This window comes from Oncorhynchus keta, chromosome 10 (genome assembly GCF_023373465.1).
Source record: "Oncorhynchus keta strain PuntledgeMale-10-30-2019 chromosome 10, Oket_V2, whole genome shotgun sequence".
Lineage (NCBI taxonomy): Eukaryota > Metazoa > Chordata > Actinopteri > Salmoniformes > Salmonidae > Oncorhynchus > Oncorhynchus keta.
Genome location: NC_068430.1, coordinates 44,404,742 through 44,423,823, shown reverse-complemented (window position 1 = coordinate 44,423,823; position 19,082 = coordinate 44,404,742). Strand labels below are relative to the sequence as shown.

The following is a 19,082-nucleotide window of genomic DNA, read 5'->3' as shown; positions in this document are numbered from 1 at the left end:
AGACAACTGCTCAGTCCACAGACACCACACAAAAATAACAAACATTAACCATGCCCAACATATTCCAAAAAATGAAACATGTCGCTAAGCCTATCAGGGGAAAAAGGCTATAGCTCCGGGTAGCAAGTTCCACTACCCTACCCAAATCTCCCACCGAGGTACACAGCCGATTACTCACCTCAGACTAACGTCCCAACAGAAAGTATAACAATAGTTTCCAGGCTAGGCAGGGCCTGGAAACTAACCATTATACTCTCTCCAACGCAGCACAACCCAAACAACAAAGGCAACCAATACTGACGGTCTCCCAAACCAATAGTTCAAAGATCCCGGATGAGCCCCCACTTGTCACGAACCGGCTCAAAGCCCGTAACAAAAGGGAGACAACGTGGAGATAAGGCGTAACAAAAGATATATTTATTAACTAAAGCAACTAAGGAAAATATACAATGGCGTGTGTAATCAGTAGTGTAAGTGAGTATTTCGCATGCATGAATGTGATAATGCAGGGTGTTGAAAAGATGCTAAAGCAAACAACTCAAAAACCACCAAGAAACACAACAAAATCCATAAAGGTGTCTGCATGGAGAGAGTCTCCTCCATGAATGGGGAAGTGGTGTATTTATCCTGGGAGACACCGGGCCCAGGTGTTTCCCATGTAGCTGACGACCCTCCCAACTCCACCCACCGGCATCCTAATAAGGAAACAACAAAGAGAGAATACGGCAGACAGGGTGGGAGGGTCGTCACAGTATTGGAAATGTTTGTTGCTCAAAGGCGTAGTTGCGCCTTCTTCACCACAATGTCTGTGTGGGTGGACCATTTCAGTCTGTCTGTGATGTGTATGCCGAGGAACTTAAAACTTTCCACCTTCTCCACTGTTGTCCCTTCGATGTGGATAGGGGGGTGCTCCCTCTGCTGATTTTCTTCTTTGGCTCGTTGACATTGAGGTAGAGGTTGTTTTCCTGACACCACACTTTGAGTACCCTCACCTCCTCCTTGTAGGCTGTCTCGTCATTGTTGGTAATCAAGCCCACTACTGTTGTGTGGTCTGCAAACTGATGATTGAGTTGGAGGCGTGTATGGCCATGCAGTCATGGAAGACTCCCAACAGTTCAAAAGTTCATTCGAGATAAACCTTCTGAAGTTTTCATCCATCACCATTCAGCAGACAGATCCAGCTAATGGAAAACCTAAGAAAACACAAACGGAATATCTAAACATCCCAGAGTTAAGTTGAGTCGGTTCAACCATAGGTTAACGACCCTTTCTGCTTACTTAAAAACCCACAAGTCCAGTCTTCTCCAACCTGGCAGGAATGGTATTTATTTAATTAGCCCCTGTTTCATGCTCCACAATCCCTCACTTATGAATTCATATTGTTAATCAGATATAATGAACAGTTCTATTTAAAATGGGGATATTGTTTAGTCATTATTCATAAAATTCCTAACAGGCCGGCAAGGTGGAGATGATATGATCCTTGACTAGTCTCTCAAAGCACTTCATGATAAAAGAGGTGAGTGCTACGGTGCAGTAGTCATTTAGGTCAATTACTTTGCCTTCTTGGGTACAAGAACAATGGTGGCCATCTTGAAGCATGTGGGGACAGCAGACTGGGATAGGGAGCGATTGAATATGTCCTTAAACACACCAGCCAGCTGGTCTGCGTATTCTCTGAGGACATGGCTAGGGATGCCATCAAGGCCACGAGCCTTGCGAGGGTTAACACGTTTAAATGTTTTATTCTCAGCGGATACGGAGAAGGAGAGGGAGGGGTGTAGTTCTTGTTAGCAGGACGCAACAGTGACACTGTATTATCCTCAAAGCGGGCAATGAAAGTGCTCAGTTTTTCTGGAAGCATGACATTGGTATCCTTGACGTGGCTGGTTTTCTTTTTGTGGTTTGTGATTTCTTGTAGATCCTGCCACATATGTCTCACGTCTGAGCCGTTGAATTGCAACTCCACTTTGTCCCTGTACCAGCATTTCGCTTGGTTGATTGCCTTGCGGAGGGAATATCTACACTGTTTATATTCAGCCATATTCCCAGACCTCTTTCCAAATGCGGTGGGTCGTGTTTTCAGACTTGTGCGAATGCCGCCATCATCCACAGTTTCTGGTTAGGGTAAATTCTAATCGTCAAAGTGGGTACAACATCTCCAATGCACTTCCTTTTAAATTCACTCACAGAGTCAGTGTATAGGTTGATGTTATTCTCTGAGGCTAACCCGGAACATATCCCAGTCCGTGTCATCAAAACAATCTTGAAGCGTGGATTCCGATTGTTTAGAACAGCGTTGAATGATTCTAGTCACTGGTACATCCTGTTTGAGCTTCTGCCTATAGGACAGTTGGAGCAAGATGGTGTCGTGGTTGGATTTGCCGAAGGGAGGGCGTGGGGAATTTAGCGTTCAGAGAGGCAAAACCGATAAAATCATGTACTCAGCGTAAATTGTCATGGAAATTGCAAGATTCTGTTATAAAGCTTGTATTGCATTATAATGGTTGTTTTATTTGACAGAATAGAGTATTCTGTTCACTATTGTGTGTGTTCTACTGAGAATGGACCTCTATGAGATAACACTGACAGAGGCGATTTAAGATGTCTTTGGGTGATAAAACCTAAAGAGCATTCCAGAGAACATAAGGTAATGTTTTTGTGCTATACCGTACCATGGTGAGATGGTTCCAGTTTGGAGTAGGATGACCAGACACTGGTCTATACAATGAAAACTCTTGACACAGCAGTTGCTGTCTGCTATGTATTATAGATATCTTTCATACAAATCTTAACCTTGTGACCATTCTATGTATCTGTTGTTCGTCATGTAGTTTGAGAGGGGTGTATCTTGGCTATAAAAGATCTTTGTACTTGTGGATACCACATCTCAAACAGTTTTTTTTAAAGAAAGAGGTGAGCAAACCAGATTTGAAGTCGAGTTTTTAGAAAAGCCTCTGTTACGTAGGCTCCGAGTGTGTATTCCTGTGTGAGGGGGGCACCTTGGAGGCATAAGCAGGGCCGAGTCAGTGGAGGATGATCTGAGAGTTAGTCGACTCAAAGACACCTATCATTGGTTGGTTGCTGGTGACCTAGAGCCATCCTGACACTGAATTGATCACAGTGGGGATTGGTGTTGTCTGCAGGGGTGAGGGGCCAGGGTGACTGTGGATTCTGTGTGGAGCACAGTACTTGGTGATGCCCTATTGGAAGAAGGACCTCGTTCTGAAAGTGTCTAAGTGTTATGGGATTTATTTTATGAATAATGACTCAATTATATCCCATAACACTTAGACACTTTAACGAAGAACCATAACTAACAGAATACTACCCTGTCACTGTATGATTGTATGAAACTTATTTAGAATCATAAAACTAAATCCAATGGGTGTAGTTTTAGTCAAGAATTAGAACAAGGAGTTTCCGTTCCTTTTTAGTATGTAAGCAGGGTATAAGTGAGAAACAAAATGGAGCTATCGTCAGACAGGCAGGAATACTGTGTTCCTTACAGGAAATTCTGTCCCCACCCAGGGAGGGGAGAGACCTTGAGCTTGTAGTAGATTGTTTAACAGGAGGCAGACTATTTTTGAGTAGGAGTAGATTGTGAACTATGTTGCCATTGTATCTGAGAGGAGGAGGGACATTTATGACGAAATGTGAGGTATATAGACCAATGTACCGGAATTGATGGGGAGAGCTCTCTAAATAAACATTCCTGACAGTTGTAGCTGCGCCTCTGTCTGTTTCATTTTAATAAGAACCTTACAAATTCTTAGTAGCAGACAGAGTATTTTAATTGAATTGGTTAACTTCTTATGGCTGCATGGGAAGTATTGAGTAGCTTGGATGAAAAGGTGCCCAGAGTAAATGTCCAGCTCCTCAGTCTCAGTTGCTAAAATATGCATATTATTATTAGTATTGTCTGTGAGTATAACAGAACTGATATTGCAGGCGAAACCCTGAGGAAAATCAAACCAGGAAGTGGCTTCTATTTAGAAAACTCCATGTTCCATAGCCTGCCCATTTAAAGGGATATCAACCAGATTCCTTTCCCTATCGCTTCCTCAAGGTGTCAACAGTCTTCAGACATAGTTTCAGGCATTTATTTTGAAAAATGAGCCAGAAAGATAACATTGCGTCAGGTGTTCGGATGAGTTTTGCTCGCGCAACAGAGTTTGGGCAGCCATTGCCTTTCCCTCTCCTAATGAAAAATACAGTTTTGCTTGAAATATTATCGATTATATATTTTAAAAACAACCTGAGGATTGATTATAAAAAACGTTTGACATGTTTCTGTGGACATTACGGAAACTATTTGGAATTTGTCAGCATTGTCATGACCGCTCTTTCCTGTGGATTTCTGAACATAACACACAAAACAAACGGAGGTATTTTGGATATAAAAATAATCTTTATGGAACAAACGGAACATTTATTGTGTAACTAGGAGTCTTGTGAGTGAAAACATCCGAAGATCATCAAAGGTGAACAATTAATGGGATTGTTTTTCTGATTTCTGTGACTAAGCTACTTGAAGCTAGGTGTTAAGCCTGATGCTTAATTTTAAATAGACCCCTTGCCCCTTACCCTCAAGTCACACCTTTTATTCCTATCCCCTAGGCACTTCCCCCAACCTTCAACTCACTGCTAGAAGAACTGAAACATAAGATAGATAAATTAATTATGGGGACATCTCAACCTTGAGCTTGAGTTGGTAGAATGGTCACCAGATTCTGTACATCCATCCCATTTCAAGGTCAATCTATAATAATAATAATAATAATCTCCACAATTATATAGGGGGTTTGGTGGTGGGAGAAAGGGGCTAGCTAGAGTGCAGGGGCTAGTCGTAGAGGCTATACTGAAGAGGCTAAGGGGTGGCTAACGGACCCATCTTTATGGTTGTCAATTTCACCGAAAACAGACTGCTTTTTTTTATCGCCAGCTTATCATGTCTTAAAACAAGGACATATGAAGTTAATCAGTGTTTTTGTTAAGGGAGTGGAAACCTTTGTTCAAACAAGTGATTGAGGCTGATTGAGGTTTGCTGTGGAATGGGAAAGTCATAGAGATATGAGTGAGATAGGAGTGGTCGTTGAGAGTATAAAAGGGTTCAGCAGCCCATGGAGCAATGTACAGAGCAACCATGGGCAAAATACTCATCTGCGTTGGTAAGTGGAATTTATTTTGGCTTATTTAGCTTATAACTGTACTACTGGTCTTTATTTCAAACATGTTATTTACATTTTCATTGTAATGACAATGAGCAACATTCAGAGTCTATGCTCTATGCTAAGGATTTGGCTCCCTGTGGAGAGAATTGGCCACTGACGAATGTCCTCTAGTTATGCATTTTGTCTATGCTACTGTGGTCAAATTCTGTTTCTAAGGACTGAGGTTGACAGCACCATGACCCACCTATATTCATGTCAGAGGGGAAGAACTGCACTTTATATCATTATCATTACAGTTCTGAATTATGTTGACTTGAAAAAAAGTTTAATATGACACAAAACCTCTGCCTTTCTCTTCCTCCCTTCTTTATTTCTCTGGATTTCTCTCACACTATTCTCCTTTTCTCTCTCTCTAGGACTGGCTCTCCTGCTGCATGCACAGCTAGGTACGTTTAAAGTTCATTTCATTTACATGTAGCCAGCATCAAGGTAAGTAGCCAATCAGAGAACAATAACTTGATTTACAGAACATGCCAACCCTGACTCTAAAACCGCCAAACTCCAAACTCTAACATTACTACTACCCTTCCATAGGATCCTCCTACATCCTATCCTGTTATTTCACTAACTGGGGCCAGTACCGGCCAGGAGCAGGCAAGTATTTCCCCACCAACGTGGACCCCTGTCTCTGTGACCATCTGATCTATTCCTTTGCCGGCATGGCCAACAATGAGATCAAGTCCTACGAATGGAACGATGAGAAACTCTACGGACAGTTCCAGGCACTCAAGAACCAGTGAGAGAGACACACACATGAACAAACACTCACACACAAACACACTCTCAAGCAGGCATGAGGTTTGTGGCACCTTAAGTGTGGAGGACGGGCTCGTGGTAAGAGCTGGAGCAGAATTAGTGGAATGGTATCAAATATGTGAAACACATTGTTTCGATGTGTTTGATGTCATTCCATTTCCGCCATCCCAGACATTTTATGAGCTTTCTTCCCCTCAGCAGCCTCCCGTGGTACACACATGCACCCTTAAGCCAGTAATAACCCTACGTCTTGTATTTGGTAACAGGAACAGCAACCTGAAGACTCTGCTGGCCATTGGAGGATGGAAATTTGGCACTCAGCCGTAAGTGGAGATGCATATAAACATGCAAGTGCACACACACATTTACACACACACCCTGTGTCTGAGCTGTGTGTGTGTACCCAGGTTCACAGCAATGGTGTCCAGTGCAGCCAACCGCCAGACGTTCATCAGCAGCGTTATCAAGTTCCTGAGACAGTACCAGTTTGACGGCCTGGACATTGACTGGGAGTATCCCGGAACCAGAGGCTCCCCACCCGCAGACAAGGCCAGATTCACCACCTTGCTGCAGGTTAGACTCAAACACCCATATACATACACACATACACACACATAAATGAACAAACATGAATAAACACACACACACGCAGATTAACAATCACACATACAGACACACACACATACACACACAAAATAGCTCATGCATACACAAATGAACACACAGACAGGAATGAACACCTGAACTCCCAAATTAACACAAACATCCCTCTGTGCACTGTCTCCATCTAGGAGCTGATGGCTGCCTTTGAGTCTGAAGGAAAGAACACCAACCGTCCTCGTCTGATGCTGACTGCAGCTGTGGCTGCCGGAAAGGGAACCATCGACACCGCATACCAGATCGCCGAGATTGGATCGTCAGTACATACACACTGGGTCTCATTCATATATTAGTTAATAGGAAAAATGTGTACATTAAAACATGCATGATCTATCAAATACTTCTTGGCATATTGGAAAATCTTTTTCTCTCTCTTTCTCTTTCTCTCCCTCTCTCTCTCTCCCTCCTCTCAGCGTATTGGACTACCTGCATGTGATGACCTATGACTTTCATGGATCTTGGGAACACAACACTGGAGAAAACAGCCCTCTGTACAGAGGACCAGCTGATCAGGGACATGACATCTACTCCGATGTGGTGAGTCTCTCTCTCTGTACCCATCTCTTTCTCTCTCTCTTCCTATGCTCACCTATCTCTTCCTGCCTATTTAGTTTTGAGCTGAGAGGGAGTAGCACAATTCTTAAAAATTATCACTACCACATACTGTGTGTTCTCAGGAATATGCTATGAAGTACTGGAAGAGCAGTGGTGCCCCCGCTGAGAAGCTCCTGGTTGGATTCCCCACCTACGGCCACACCTTCCAGCTGGCCAGTGGCTCTAACACTGGAGTGGGTGCTCCCGCCACTGGCCCCGGCCCGGCCGGACCATTCACCAAACAGTCTGGCTTTCTGGCCTACTACGAGGTAATTGACACAGGATTAAGATAGGTCTGAAATTACACCCTCTTCCAATCCCTTGGACGCAAACCCCGTGTATGTTTTTGAGTGATTACATCTGCAGCTTCCTGAATCATGCAACTTCCAACCCTAACGTGTGTGTGTGTCATTAGATCTGCACCTTACTGAAGCAGGGAGCTACCCAGGCCTGGGACTCTGCCCAGATGGTGCCCTACGCCTACACCCAGCAGAACATCTGGGTTGGATATGACAACGTCAAGAGTTTCCAGGACAAGGTCTGTGTTTGTGGGGGTGTTTGTCTGTTGGAGAAAAGATTTAACTAGGGGGTAATGGCGTAGCATCCTACTCTGTTACAATAATCCTTATAATATATGGAATTAAACAGTAGCTTTTATCTTCCTGATTTACAGTAGTGAGTGCATACATTTTGTTATAGGTGACCCCAGCGAGAATTTGAATCCACCATCCTGTCATTGAAAGATCCATTCCCTACCAACTGAGCTACATAGGGCAAATGATGAAGTTCTATCACCTATACATATTTATCCAATTTCACCCCGTTAAGTAAACCCTCCTCTCCCCTCTCTTTCTCCCCTACAGATCAAGTGGCTGAAGAAAACTGGCTTCGGGGGAGCCATGGTGTGGACTCTGGATCTGGATGACTTCTCTGGAACCTTCTGTGGACAGGGCAGATACCCACTGATCAACACCCTCAAGTCTGGACTGGGAACCGGAGCTGGTGAGACAGACACAAACACAAGCCTGCTTGTACACACAAACGTTCAACAACAACCCTCTCTCACTATCTCAACCAGACCTGGGTTCAAATAGTAGTTGAAAAGATTTCAACCCCCTTTCTCTTCTACATTCCCCCAACTCCTATTTCCTCCATGTCTCCCAGGTTGTGCCGCCCGTACGGGCCCCATTGCCCCAGTGATACCTAGCCAACAACCACTCAACCCCCCACAGCCCGGAGGTCAAGGGGGCAGCAGTGGCAGTAGCAATGGGGGATCTGGCTTCTGCGCCGGCAAGGCTGATGGCATGTACCCTGACCCCACCAATAAGAACAGCTTCTACAATTGTAGCCAGGGCAAGGCCTACGACCAGCACTGTGCTGCCGGTCTGGTGTTTGACATCAGCTGCAAGTGCTGCAACTGGGCCTAAAAAACCACGGTTCCCCCCTATTAATGTTTCCTTCCCCCTCTCGTATGTCATGAAGGAGCTGGGTCTAAAGGTTTTGTGGTTGTTAGGTCCACTGTTGTCATGGCCCATTCCAACATCAGCTCCACTTAACATTTAAAATCCACTCCAATAAACATCCACCATATAAATTCATCCTGCTGTCTCTGTCACTTTACTTCATCCACACTGTGTGGGTTTTAGTTATTAAACTTCATTGCACTTTGACTGCAAAAACTCAGTAATCTACAAATCACCTTGCATCCCACATTACCAGGCTTGAGAAGGCAAGGAGCATAATTGCTTATCTTGTTCAGATAATGACTATCTGAACAAGATAAGCAATTCTGCTCCTTGCCTTCTCAACTGATTCCCTCACTTATTCCCTTGTCAGTTTAGTTTCATACAATTCATTCCACCACAGAGAATCGCAGTAAAAGTCCTTTGTTGCAGTCAAACTTTACCAGGCTTACAGACACGGTATAAAATCACACAGAGCTTAGACTGACTCATCATTACCATGACATTTAAAGTTAAGGCACTGACATAAACAACATATAGACAACAGTAAATAGAAAAGTACTTCAACTTAATGGGAAATCTGTGATTTTCAAAATTGTAAAACAGACAAGACCAAGGTTCAAAGTGAAACTAAGCATTCATAATTGTAAATTCTAATGTTCACACCTTGGTATAAAATACACACATACGCCTCCTGTGTGGCGCAGTGGTTAAGAGCGCTGTACTGCAGCGCCAGCTGTGCCATCAGTGTCCTGGGTTCGTGCCCAGGCTCTGTCGTAACCGGCCGTGACCGGGAGGTCCGTGGGGCGACGCACAATTGGTCTAGCGTCGTCCGCGTTAGGGAGGGCTTGGTCAGTAGGGATGCCCTTGTTTCATCACGCACCAGCGACTCCTGTGGCGGATAGGACTGGATACCACATCTCAAACTTAGTTATTTTTAAAGAAAGAGGTGAGCAAACCACACTTGAAGTCGAGTATTTAGAAAAGCCTCTGTTACGTAGGCTCCGAGTATGTATTCCTGTGTGAGGGGGGCACCTTGGAGGCGTAAGCAGGGCCTAGTCAGTGGAGGATGATCTGAGAGTTAGTCGACTCAAAGACACCTATCATTGGTCGGTTGCGGGTGACCTAGAGCCATCCTGACACTGAATTGATCCACACAATAGCGCAGTGTCTTCAGGTCTGGAGATTGTCTCCTACTCTAAAGCAAACATGCCAATCTGTCTAAAAGATATACTCTTCTCCACTAATGGAACATCAAAGAACATTCTTATCTGTCTAAAGAGATATACCATCCTTCTCCCTTAAACCCGCAAGTTACAGACAATTAATTCGTTTTACCTACATTTTCAGTCCTAGTTTAACCAAAAACCCATACATTTCATACCACCATTAAAATTAATGGTTCTAATTTAAATGTATACATAATTAATAATTTCAACTATAATTTCCTCCAACAAATCCTCCCTTTGATTAAATATTATACATTCAAATCTACATCTAGTTTTATCAAACATAAAAAAATAAAAACACGAATAAACTTATAACTAACCTTATTATAAAGGTTTATCAGATTTATCATACGAATAGACTTATAATTAACCTTATTATAAAGGTTTATCAGATTATCATATGAATAGACTTATAACCAACATAATTATCAATGTTTATCAGATTATCATATGAATAGACACATAACCAACATTATTATAAATGTTTATCAGACTCTTCACCCATCATTAATCAAATCTAACCTTAACACCAACTGTTTTTAAACCTACATCAGAATTATAACTCTTCTTATCAGGATTTTCGTTACAATCTTCATTCAAAAAACAGTCTAATCCTTGAAACAAAGTACAATCTAATTCCCTTTCATCTCAAAAATAGTCTCATCAAACATAAATTCCCCAATGATGAAAGATCCGGATTCATCCCCTTTTCAGTAGATCCACATTCCACATCCCACGGGTCAGAACTTGGAATCTGCCCATATCTCACCATCTGCTGAGTCATCATTTTCTCCAGAGTTCTGGAAACAAGGCCTCGTACACAGGGTATTAGACAACAACTGCACAAAACCAAAACAATCAGACAAGTAAATGTAGCCCACAACCCCGTTATCATAACATTTTTCCATTTTCCAAAAATATCATCAAACCAAGTAGTCAAAGTAGTATCCACCCCAGAGTTTACTGCCATTTCATTAGCCAGGGTGGTCAAACCAGCTAAGGCTTTTGTCACTGAGCCATCCGGTGCTGTATTATTTGGGATATACGTGCAACACAAGTTCCCGAAAAGCACACAAACTCTTTTCAGCCAACAACATATCTAATGCGATCCTATTCTGCCAAGCCATCAGACTAGTTGCCTCAATTTGTTCTGACAATCCGTTAACAGCATCTCTAGTATAATTAATAAAACATTGCTGATTATAATAGATATAATTGATCCACTCCACATTTTTATTGAGAGTGGACCACCAAAAAATGCTTGATTCAAGGCCAGCCAAGATCTGATTCCTTGCTTTGAACTCATCTGGCACTCCCCGTGGAACCCCAATGTTATCAATATATACTTTGTCATCAAATGGCCCAGATGGAGTGCTTCTCTTTTCCCGTTTAGATAACTTCATGTCCTGGTGTTGAATGAGTGTGAAAGGCATCCCCAAATGCACTAATGCACATGACCCCACCCAATCGGTGGGTAAGACTGGCCATAGAATTGTTCCCCCACACAACCACCAGATGTCAGCCCTGGCCCACCTTACTTTACTGAAATCTTCAGAGTTTAACCAACCTCTCAAATCCGACATGGTCTTATTAGTGGTAACATTCTCTGTTCTATTACAAGTACTAACTTCTCCCACATATTTTCCATGAGTACTGTACCCGGCCAAACAGTAATAATCTCCTTTGGATACTGTAAAGGGAGGAAGCCTTGATTTAAAGGGGTGCCTGTGGATATAAATTGTGCAAATCAATGCAGCTGTCATTATCTGGCATTCCCGTCTTCATAAACAATCTCAACATACAGGTCATTCCCTTAGGTGAATTCATTCCATTACGTGGAAAAGGGATAGTGGTCAAGCGAGGTTTAGCAGTAGCGCAGACATAACATTATTCTGTAGCTACTGACCTGACTTTATACTGTATCCATTCCATCCATAAGTTGGAATCTCTATACCCGGTTTCCACCTCTATAACTTCCGTAAGGTTTTTTTGTCTGGACTATTCGTACTGGTCCTTCACCCTGGAAGATTTCACTAAGAATGTCCGTTGTTTTGGAGATATTAGTCGAACTCTGACGGACCATATCCTCTCTACCCCCTCTAAACTCCACCACCTGGAACGGCACCATGGTATCAGTTGAGAACTGGTCGAAGCCGATATACCATAAACCAAGATCCTGGGTGTTTACTGCTTTGATGTTTATTTGTACCTTTATACAATACTTATTTCGCTCGGGAAGACAGTCCGAAACACCAACTCTCACTAAACTCCATCTGGTCCCAAATCGGGTGTTTGGATTCATGTAGCCATGTCCTTCAATATTAGCTATGACCTGACTCCATGAATTACATGGTGATTTACACAAATATTTCCCATAGAGACCCATGGTCCTAGACTGCCAAGGAGGTGAATGACCCCATTTGATCAACATAAAATTCAGCTGAAACATCCTTACCCAATTCCACTCTCACTTCCTTACTGTTCTGCTGTAGTGATCTTCTGAAATGTTTCGGTAATGTAAAAGCTCCGTTGTCTAGCACCTGGGTCAGGTTATCCTCTTTAATCTTTTCTGGGGGCTCATGATGGATTAAGAATATGGTTCCCACAATAAGACAGCCGAGGATGGTCAGTGAACCTATAAAGCCCCACCCCTTTCCTGAAAACATATCATCAGCAAGAGACCAAGCCATCACCACACTTCTATGAACGCTCACAGCGGGGAAATGTCAGGTTAGGAAATCTTCAGTAGGAGTTTGACCCCCGTACCCTAGAGGTAGTGGTTCCTCTCCTACCCCTGTGATTGTTCGACAGTGTCAGAATGTCTTACCCTCTTACAATGCGTGATATGGACCCAGGTCGCTTTTTCGGCTATTCTCACCGCAAAGGCAGTAACCAGGAGTACTTGGAACGGTCCCTCCCACCGTGGTTGTTTCCAGTCCTTCCTTTTTTGTGATAGGACCCAGATCCAGTCTCCTGGCTTTATCCTATGTGCCACCTCCTTCTGTAGTTCTCCTGCTGGGCATAAAACATTTGACATACGTTTTTGGTTAATGAACAACCTTCTCATGTGTTCTATCATATTACTTTCTGTTTCTATATCTACTTGTTCCAATCGTCCTAATTGTGACATCCTATAGGGTCTACCAAAAACCTTCTCAAATGGAGACAGTCCCTCCCTATCAGGAGTTATCATAATAGTCATTAACACTATAGGCAAGCATTTGACCCAATTCATTCCAGTATTTAGGTGTGTTTTCCTTAGTCTGCTCTTAACCTCTTGCCCATCTAGACATCTGGAAATGCAAATGCGCTACGCTAAATGCTAATAGTACTAGTTAAAACTCAAATGTTCATTACAATACACATGCAGGGTATTGAATTAAAGCTACACTTGTTGTGAATCCAGCTATTATCTGATAGCATGTAACACCCCAAAAGACCCGCAGGGGACGTAAACAAAATAATTAGCATAGTCGTCGCTACACAAACCGCACAAATAAAATATAAAACATTCATTACCTTTGACCATCTTCTTTGCTGGCACTCCTAGATGTCCCATAATCACTATTGGGCCTTTTTTTTCGATTAAATCGGTCCATATATAGCCTAGATATCGATCTATGAAGACTGTGTGATAAACGAAAAAAATAGCGTCTTATAACGTAACGTCATTTTTTTTAATTAAAAAAGTTGACGATAAACTTTCACAAAACACTTCGAAATACTTTTGTAATGCAACTTTAGGTATTAGTAAACGTTAATAATCGATCAAATTGATCACAGGGCGATGTATATTCTATAGCTCTACGTCTTGAAATAATGTCCGGATAAATCTCAACCAAAATATCCGGTCGGAGACCGGAAGAAATGGGCTGTCTCTTCTTCGTTTGACCAAGAAACAATGTCTAGGCAATTGACAAGACTGGTGACATCGTGTGGAAGCTGTAGGAATTGCAATCTCGGCTCCAGGTAATGTGGTTTACATTCAACAATACATTCAAGTGGCGCATTGATATATTTTCCAATTTTCAGTGATCAGATTATCCTGCGCTTTTCGATGAAACGCACGTTCTGTTATAGTCACAGCCGTTATTTAACCAGTTTTAGAAACGTCTGAGTGTTTTCTATCCACACAAACTAATCATATGCATATACTATATTCCTGGCATGAGTAGCAAGGCGCTGAAATGTTGAGCGATATTTAACATAATGTTCGAAAAAGTAGGGGGTATTCACGCCATCCGCTCCCAGGTCATAAGATGGGGGGGCTCAGCACAAAGCGGTAATTTTGCTTTCTTCTGAGTCACCACCACCTCATCATCGAGATTATCCCTGTAAGCTTGGTCTATTAGAGAAGGGTATAGGTTTTGATCCCCACCCCCACCCAATTGATCACTTTTTCCAGCTATGGGAGCGGAGGGCAGAATATTTTGGCTCTTTTCGTCTCTTTTTTTCCAGCTTTTTCCACTCTCTTCCTAGCTTCCGAGAGCCAGGCCCTAGCTACGTTTAAACCTAGTTTACTCTGCTTCTTCACATCTTTGTCACAATCCTTGTATATTTGTCTTATCAGAAATACTTTTCGACATCTCGGCGTCCGTCAAAACCATACCTTTTTTCCCATTTAGGACAGAAGTCTACATTCCTTCGATCTTTTTGTTTCATATAACGGTAATCTTCCGTCTCTTCCGAAAGCAGTTTAGAGGGATTTACTACCCATTATAATAAATTCCTGCCCCTCCTAATAATTCCAATCTTCAACACTTGATGTTAATTTCTCTTTATTGGAATCCTTATCTACTCACACCTAGTAATTCCAATATTTAACACCTTATGGTTAATATCTCTTTATTGGAATCCTCATCTACTAAAGTCTGACATTAAGTCTCACCTGTGTACAAAACATTACTGTTCCTATAAGTCTTCTGCTAAAATTGTCGCTCCAAATCAGCTTACCTGTAGGGTTGACCGAGGACAAATAGACAGAGGCTCAAGAGTCTCCGTCCACTCGTCGTCTGACATTTAATCTCACCCGTGTACAGCAATTACTTGTAATATACAGCAATTTCTATTCCTATAAGACTTTTAACCAAATGTCGCCCCAAATATAGCTTAATCTGTAGAGTTGATTGAAAATTACCAACGGAAAGCAACTCAATTGTTCACCATAATCTAAATAAAGACCACTAACCTGCAGTGTCTATTATCAAGAACTATATATCTATGGGGTCACTTGTTCTGTCTTTCCATTGGATACATTGTTCAATCTGACATTTAACTCCCCCTGTACAGTAATCACTGTTCCTATAGGTCTTTTAACTTAAACTATGTCGCTCCAAACATAGCCTACTTGTAGTGTTGACCGAAAACAAATGGACCGAGGCCAGTCCCAAAAGCAATCATGCAGTGTCTATTCTTGAAAGCTGATGGTGTGAAATCACATGTTCCGTTTCTTCCCCGGAACCTCAACCACACAATCACTTTTCACTATCAAGAACACAGACTACTGAAAACCGGGAAAGACCCCCCCCCGTCCATTCATCGCTCGATCTGACATTAATTTTCACCCGTGTACAGTGATCACTGTAGGAATATACAGTAAGTCGCTGTTCCTATAAGACTTTTAACTAAAATGTCGCTCCAAGCATAGTCTATTTGTAGAGTTGACTTTCAATCTGAGAACAACTTAAATCCATCCTATGATAATTTAAGTCATTCCCTCTTAATCAAGAATAAAGATTACTGACCTTATCACCGACTGGGAAAGCAATGTTCGTTGTATCTAGTCACCTTTCCTGTATTCTGTGGTAATACGCAGGCCTGTATTCTAACCTCAATTCAGGGGCCAGGTCTTTAGTAAACGGGTCAAGACCCGTCCGTGCACGATTATCGGCGTACTACCTCCAGATAACAGGGAGGGGTATTTAGATCCGGGATCGAAGGACCAATTGTTAGAGGAATTCTAAATTCCTATATGTTTTGTAGCCAAAACCAAATTCACACTCTATCTATTTCATAATAATTTGTAGGATTATCATTTGCATGAAATAGCGAGAGACCAGTCTTAAAAACAAGTTCAGCATTTATTCTTAATGAGTACTGGCCCAAAATACAAAGAACATTACATTTTAAAGAGAAGATAAAAATAACGTCATCAGTTCTCACACTTTCTCCGATCCACACAATAGCGCAGTGTCTTCAGGTCTGGAGATTGTCTCCTACTCCCCTCATAAAGCAAACATTCCAATCTGTCTAAAAGATATACTCTTCTCCACTAATGGAACATCAAAGAACATTCTTATCTGTCTAAAGAGATATACCCTCCTTCTCCCTTAAACAGACAATTCATTCGTTTTACCTGCATTTTCAGTCCTAGTTTAACCAAAAACCCATACATTTCATACCACAACATAATAGTATTAAAATTAATGGTTCTAATTTAACCAGTTATGCATTAGGGGGCGCTATTACATTTTTTGGATGAAAAATGTTCCCGTTTTAAACAAGATATTTTGTCACGAAAAGATGCTCGACTATGTATATAATTGACAGCTTTGGAAAGAAAACACTCTGACGTTTCCAAAACTGCAAAGAGTGCCACAGAACTAATGCTACAGGCGAAACCAAGTTTACATTTCATACAGGAAGTGCGCCAGATTTTGAATGCGCTGTGTTCCAATGTCTCCTTATATGGCTGTGAATGCGCCAGGAATGAGCCTACACTTTCTGTCGTTTTCCCAAGGTGTCTGCAGCATTGTGACGTATTTGTAGGCAAATCATTGGAAGATTGACCTTAAGAGACTACATCTACCAGGTGGCCGCTTGGGGTCCTCCGTTGCAATTATTGCGTAATCTCCACCTGCGTGTATTTTTCGTTTGCTTCGAGGAGAAACACAGCTGCCACAAATTATTTATCATCGAATAGATATGTGAAAAACACCTTGAGGATTGATTCTAAACAACGTTTGCCATGTTTCTGTCGATATTATGGAGTTAATTCGGTAAAAAGTTTGGCGTTGTAGAGACTGCATTTTCAGATTTTTTTCTTAGCCAAACGTGATGAACAAAACAAAGCAATTTCTCCTACACATGTAATCTTTTTGGAAAAACTGAACATTTGCTATCTAACTGAGAGTCTCCTCATTGAAAACATCCGAAGTTCTTCAAAGGTAAATTATTTTATTTGAATGCTTTTCTTGTTTTTGTGAAAATGTTGCCTGCTGAATGCTAGGCTTAATGCTATGCTAGCTATCAATACTCTTACACAAATGCTTGTGTAGCTATGGTTGAAAAGCATATTTTGAAAATCTGAGATGACAGTGTTGTTAACAAAAGGCTAAGCTTGTGTTTGAATATATTTATTTAATTTCATTTGTGATTTTCATGAATAGGAAACATTGTGTTATGGTAATGTGCTTGAGGCTATGATTACGCTCCCGGATACGGGATTTCTCGTCGCTAGAGGTTAAATGTAAATGTATACATAATTAATCATTTCAACTATAATTTCAGTAACCTTTCAGTAACCTTTCAGTGATGTTCTGATGTTCTGTGTGGACATCTGACCAATCCAGTGTGGGTGATCATTAAAGTTCTGTGTGAGTACCTAAGAATATCTTACGTTTTATATGGATTCTGTGAATATATAAAAATATGATAAATTATATGTGTGTATAATCGATTACTAGAGAGTTTATGAATTAATGCTGAGAATAAAATTAGATACAATTTAAACAACCCATTCTTAGACGTACGTAGGTTTTGAGTTGGTATATCAACTATTGGCATCACCGGGGGCAAACTACCTGCCCTCCAGGACACCTACACCACCCGATGTCACAGGAAGGCCATAAAGATCATGAAGGACAACAACCACCCGAGCCACTGCCTGTTCACCCCGCTATCATCCAGAAGGCGAGGTCAGTACAGGTGCATCAAAGCTGGGACCGAGAGACTGAAAAACAGCTTCTATCTCAAGGCCATCAGACTGTTAAACAGCCACCACTAACATTGAGTGGCTGCTGCCAACACACTGACTCAACTCCAGCCACTTTAATAATGGGAATTGATGGGAATTGATGTAAAATATATCACTAGCCACTTTAAACAATGCTACTTAATATAATGTTTACATACCCTAAATTATTCATCTCATATGTATACGTATATACTGTACTCTATCATCTACTGTATCTCTATGTAATACATGTATCACTAGCCACTTTAAACTATGCCACTTTGTTTACATACTCATCTCATATGTATATACTGTACTCAATACCATCTACTGCATCTTGCCTATGCCGCTCTGTACCATCACTCATTCATATATCTTTATGTACATATTCTTTATCCCTTTACACTTGTGTGTATAAGGTAGTAGTTTTGGAATTGTTAGATTACTCGTTGGTTATTACTGCATTGTCGGAACTAGAAGCACAAGCATTTCGCTACACTCGCATTAACATCTGATGTAGTAAAATAATTGAAATACGTTGCATGAGAAAACAATCTACTTTTATTCAAATGTGCAAGATCTGTTTCCCAGTCAATGAATGTCGATGTAACTCTTTGACTGCTAATCAATTCATTTGTAATTGGGTTGTTTACAGAGTTTTTTTCATTCCTTCAATATCGTTGGTGGTTCAGTGGTGGAATTTTTGGGTTTGGGTTTGTTCCCTGGTCAATGCTCTAATTGACAAAGGTCTGGGTTTCTGATTGTAATTCAACGATTGGTATGTTTTGCCTAGAAAGATACGGGCGCTAGTGTTTGTTTCAGATATAAACTGAACGTTTTAATAGCTTGTTTAGTATTACATTGAAAGACTAATTCATCCAAAATAAATAGGTATGCGCTTTTGATGTAATACGTTGTCTGTTGCCTAAATGATCTGCTGAAATAACATATTGCGAAGAATCAGGTCGTATTTAAATAACTGAATCAAAGAAGAGAAAGTTACCTAAATCTAATGAATTTTATAATAGCGGAGAGGTAATTGCGATAGAGTTGTGCCCACCGAAATGTGTTTTTAATTCAAAAGGGTTGACTGACATATTTAATAAATTTGGTGCTTTACATGTTATTTTTTAAAGTCTTGGACATTTCATAAAGTGTGAAGCCAAAAGAGAAGGGAAAGTTGTAAAGTTTG

At 41.3% G+C, this 19,082-nt stretch overlaps 1 protein-coding gene across 7 annotated transcripts in view; it reads left to right on the top strand.

Moving 5' to 3' along the window:
* LOC118388815 (acidic mammalian chitinase-like) overlaps positions 1 to 19,082 on the top strand; it is a 72,241-nt gene that overhangs the window by 14,188 nt on the left and 38,971 nt on the right. The window contains exons 1-11 of one of the 7 annotated variants that reach the window (XM_052527097.1): positions 5,034 to 5,171; positions 5,591 to 5,620; positions 5,769 to 5,970; positions 6,257 to 6,313; positions 6,398 to 6,563; positions 6,782 to 6,906; positions 7,064 to 7,187; positions 7,328 to 7,513; positions 7,660 to 7,782; positions 8,108 to 8,246; positions 8,409 to 8,842. The exons of 2 other annotated variants lie outside the window; for them this stretch is intronic. In XM_052527097.1, the coding sequence (XP_052383057.1) occupies positions 5,132 to 5,171; positions 5,591 to 5,620; positions 5,769 to 5,970; positions 6,257 to 6,313; positions 6,398 to 6,563; positions 6,782 to 6,906; positions 7,064 to 7,187; positions 7,328 to 7,513; positions 7,660 to 7,782; positions 8,108 to 8,246; positions 8,409 to 8,671 (1,455 nt within the window). In that variant the 5' untranslated portion in view covers positions 5,034 to 5,131 and the 3' untranslated portion in view covers positions 8,672 to 8,842. Of the gene's footprint in view, positions 1 to 5,032; positions 5,172 to 5,590; positions 5,621 to 5,768; positions 5,971 to 6,256; positions 6,314 to 6,397; positions 6,564 to 6,781; positions 6,907 to 7,063; positions 7,188 to 7,327; positions 7,514 to 7,659; positions 7,783 to 8,107; positions 8,247 to 8,408; positions 8,843 to 19,082 lie in introns of those variants that run through there. 4 more of the 7 variants (XM_052527091.1, XM_052527092.1, XM_052527096.1 and 1 more) reach the window with 4 other exon arrangements.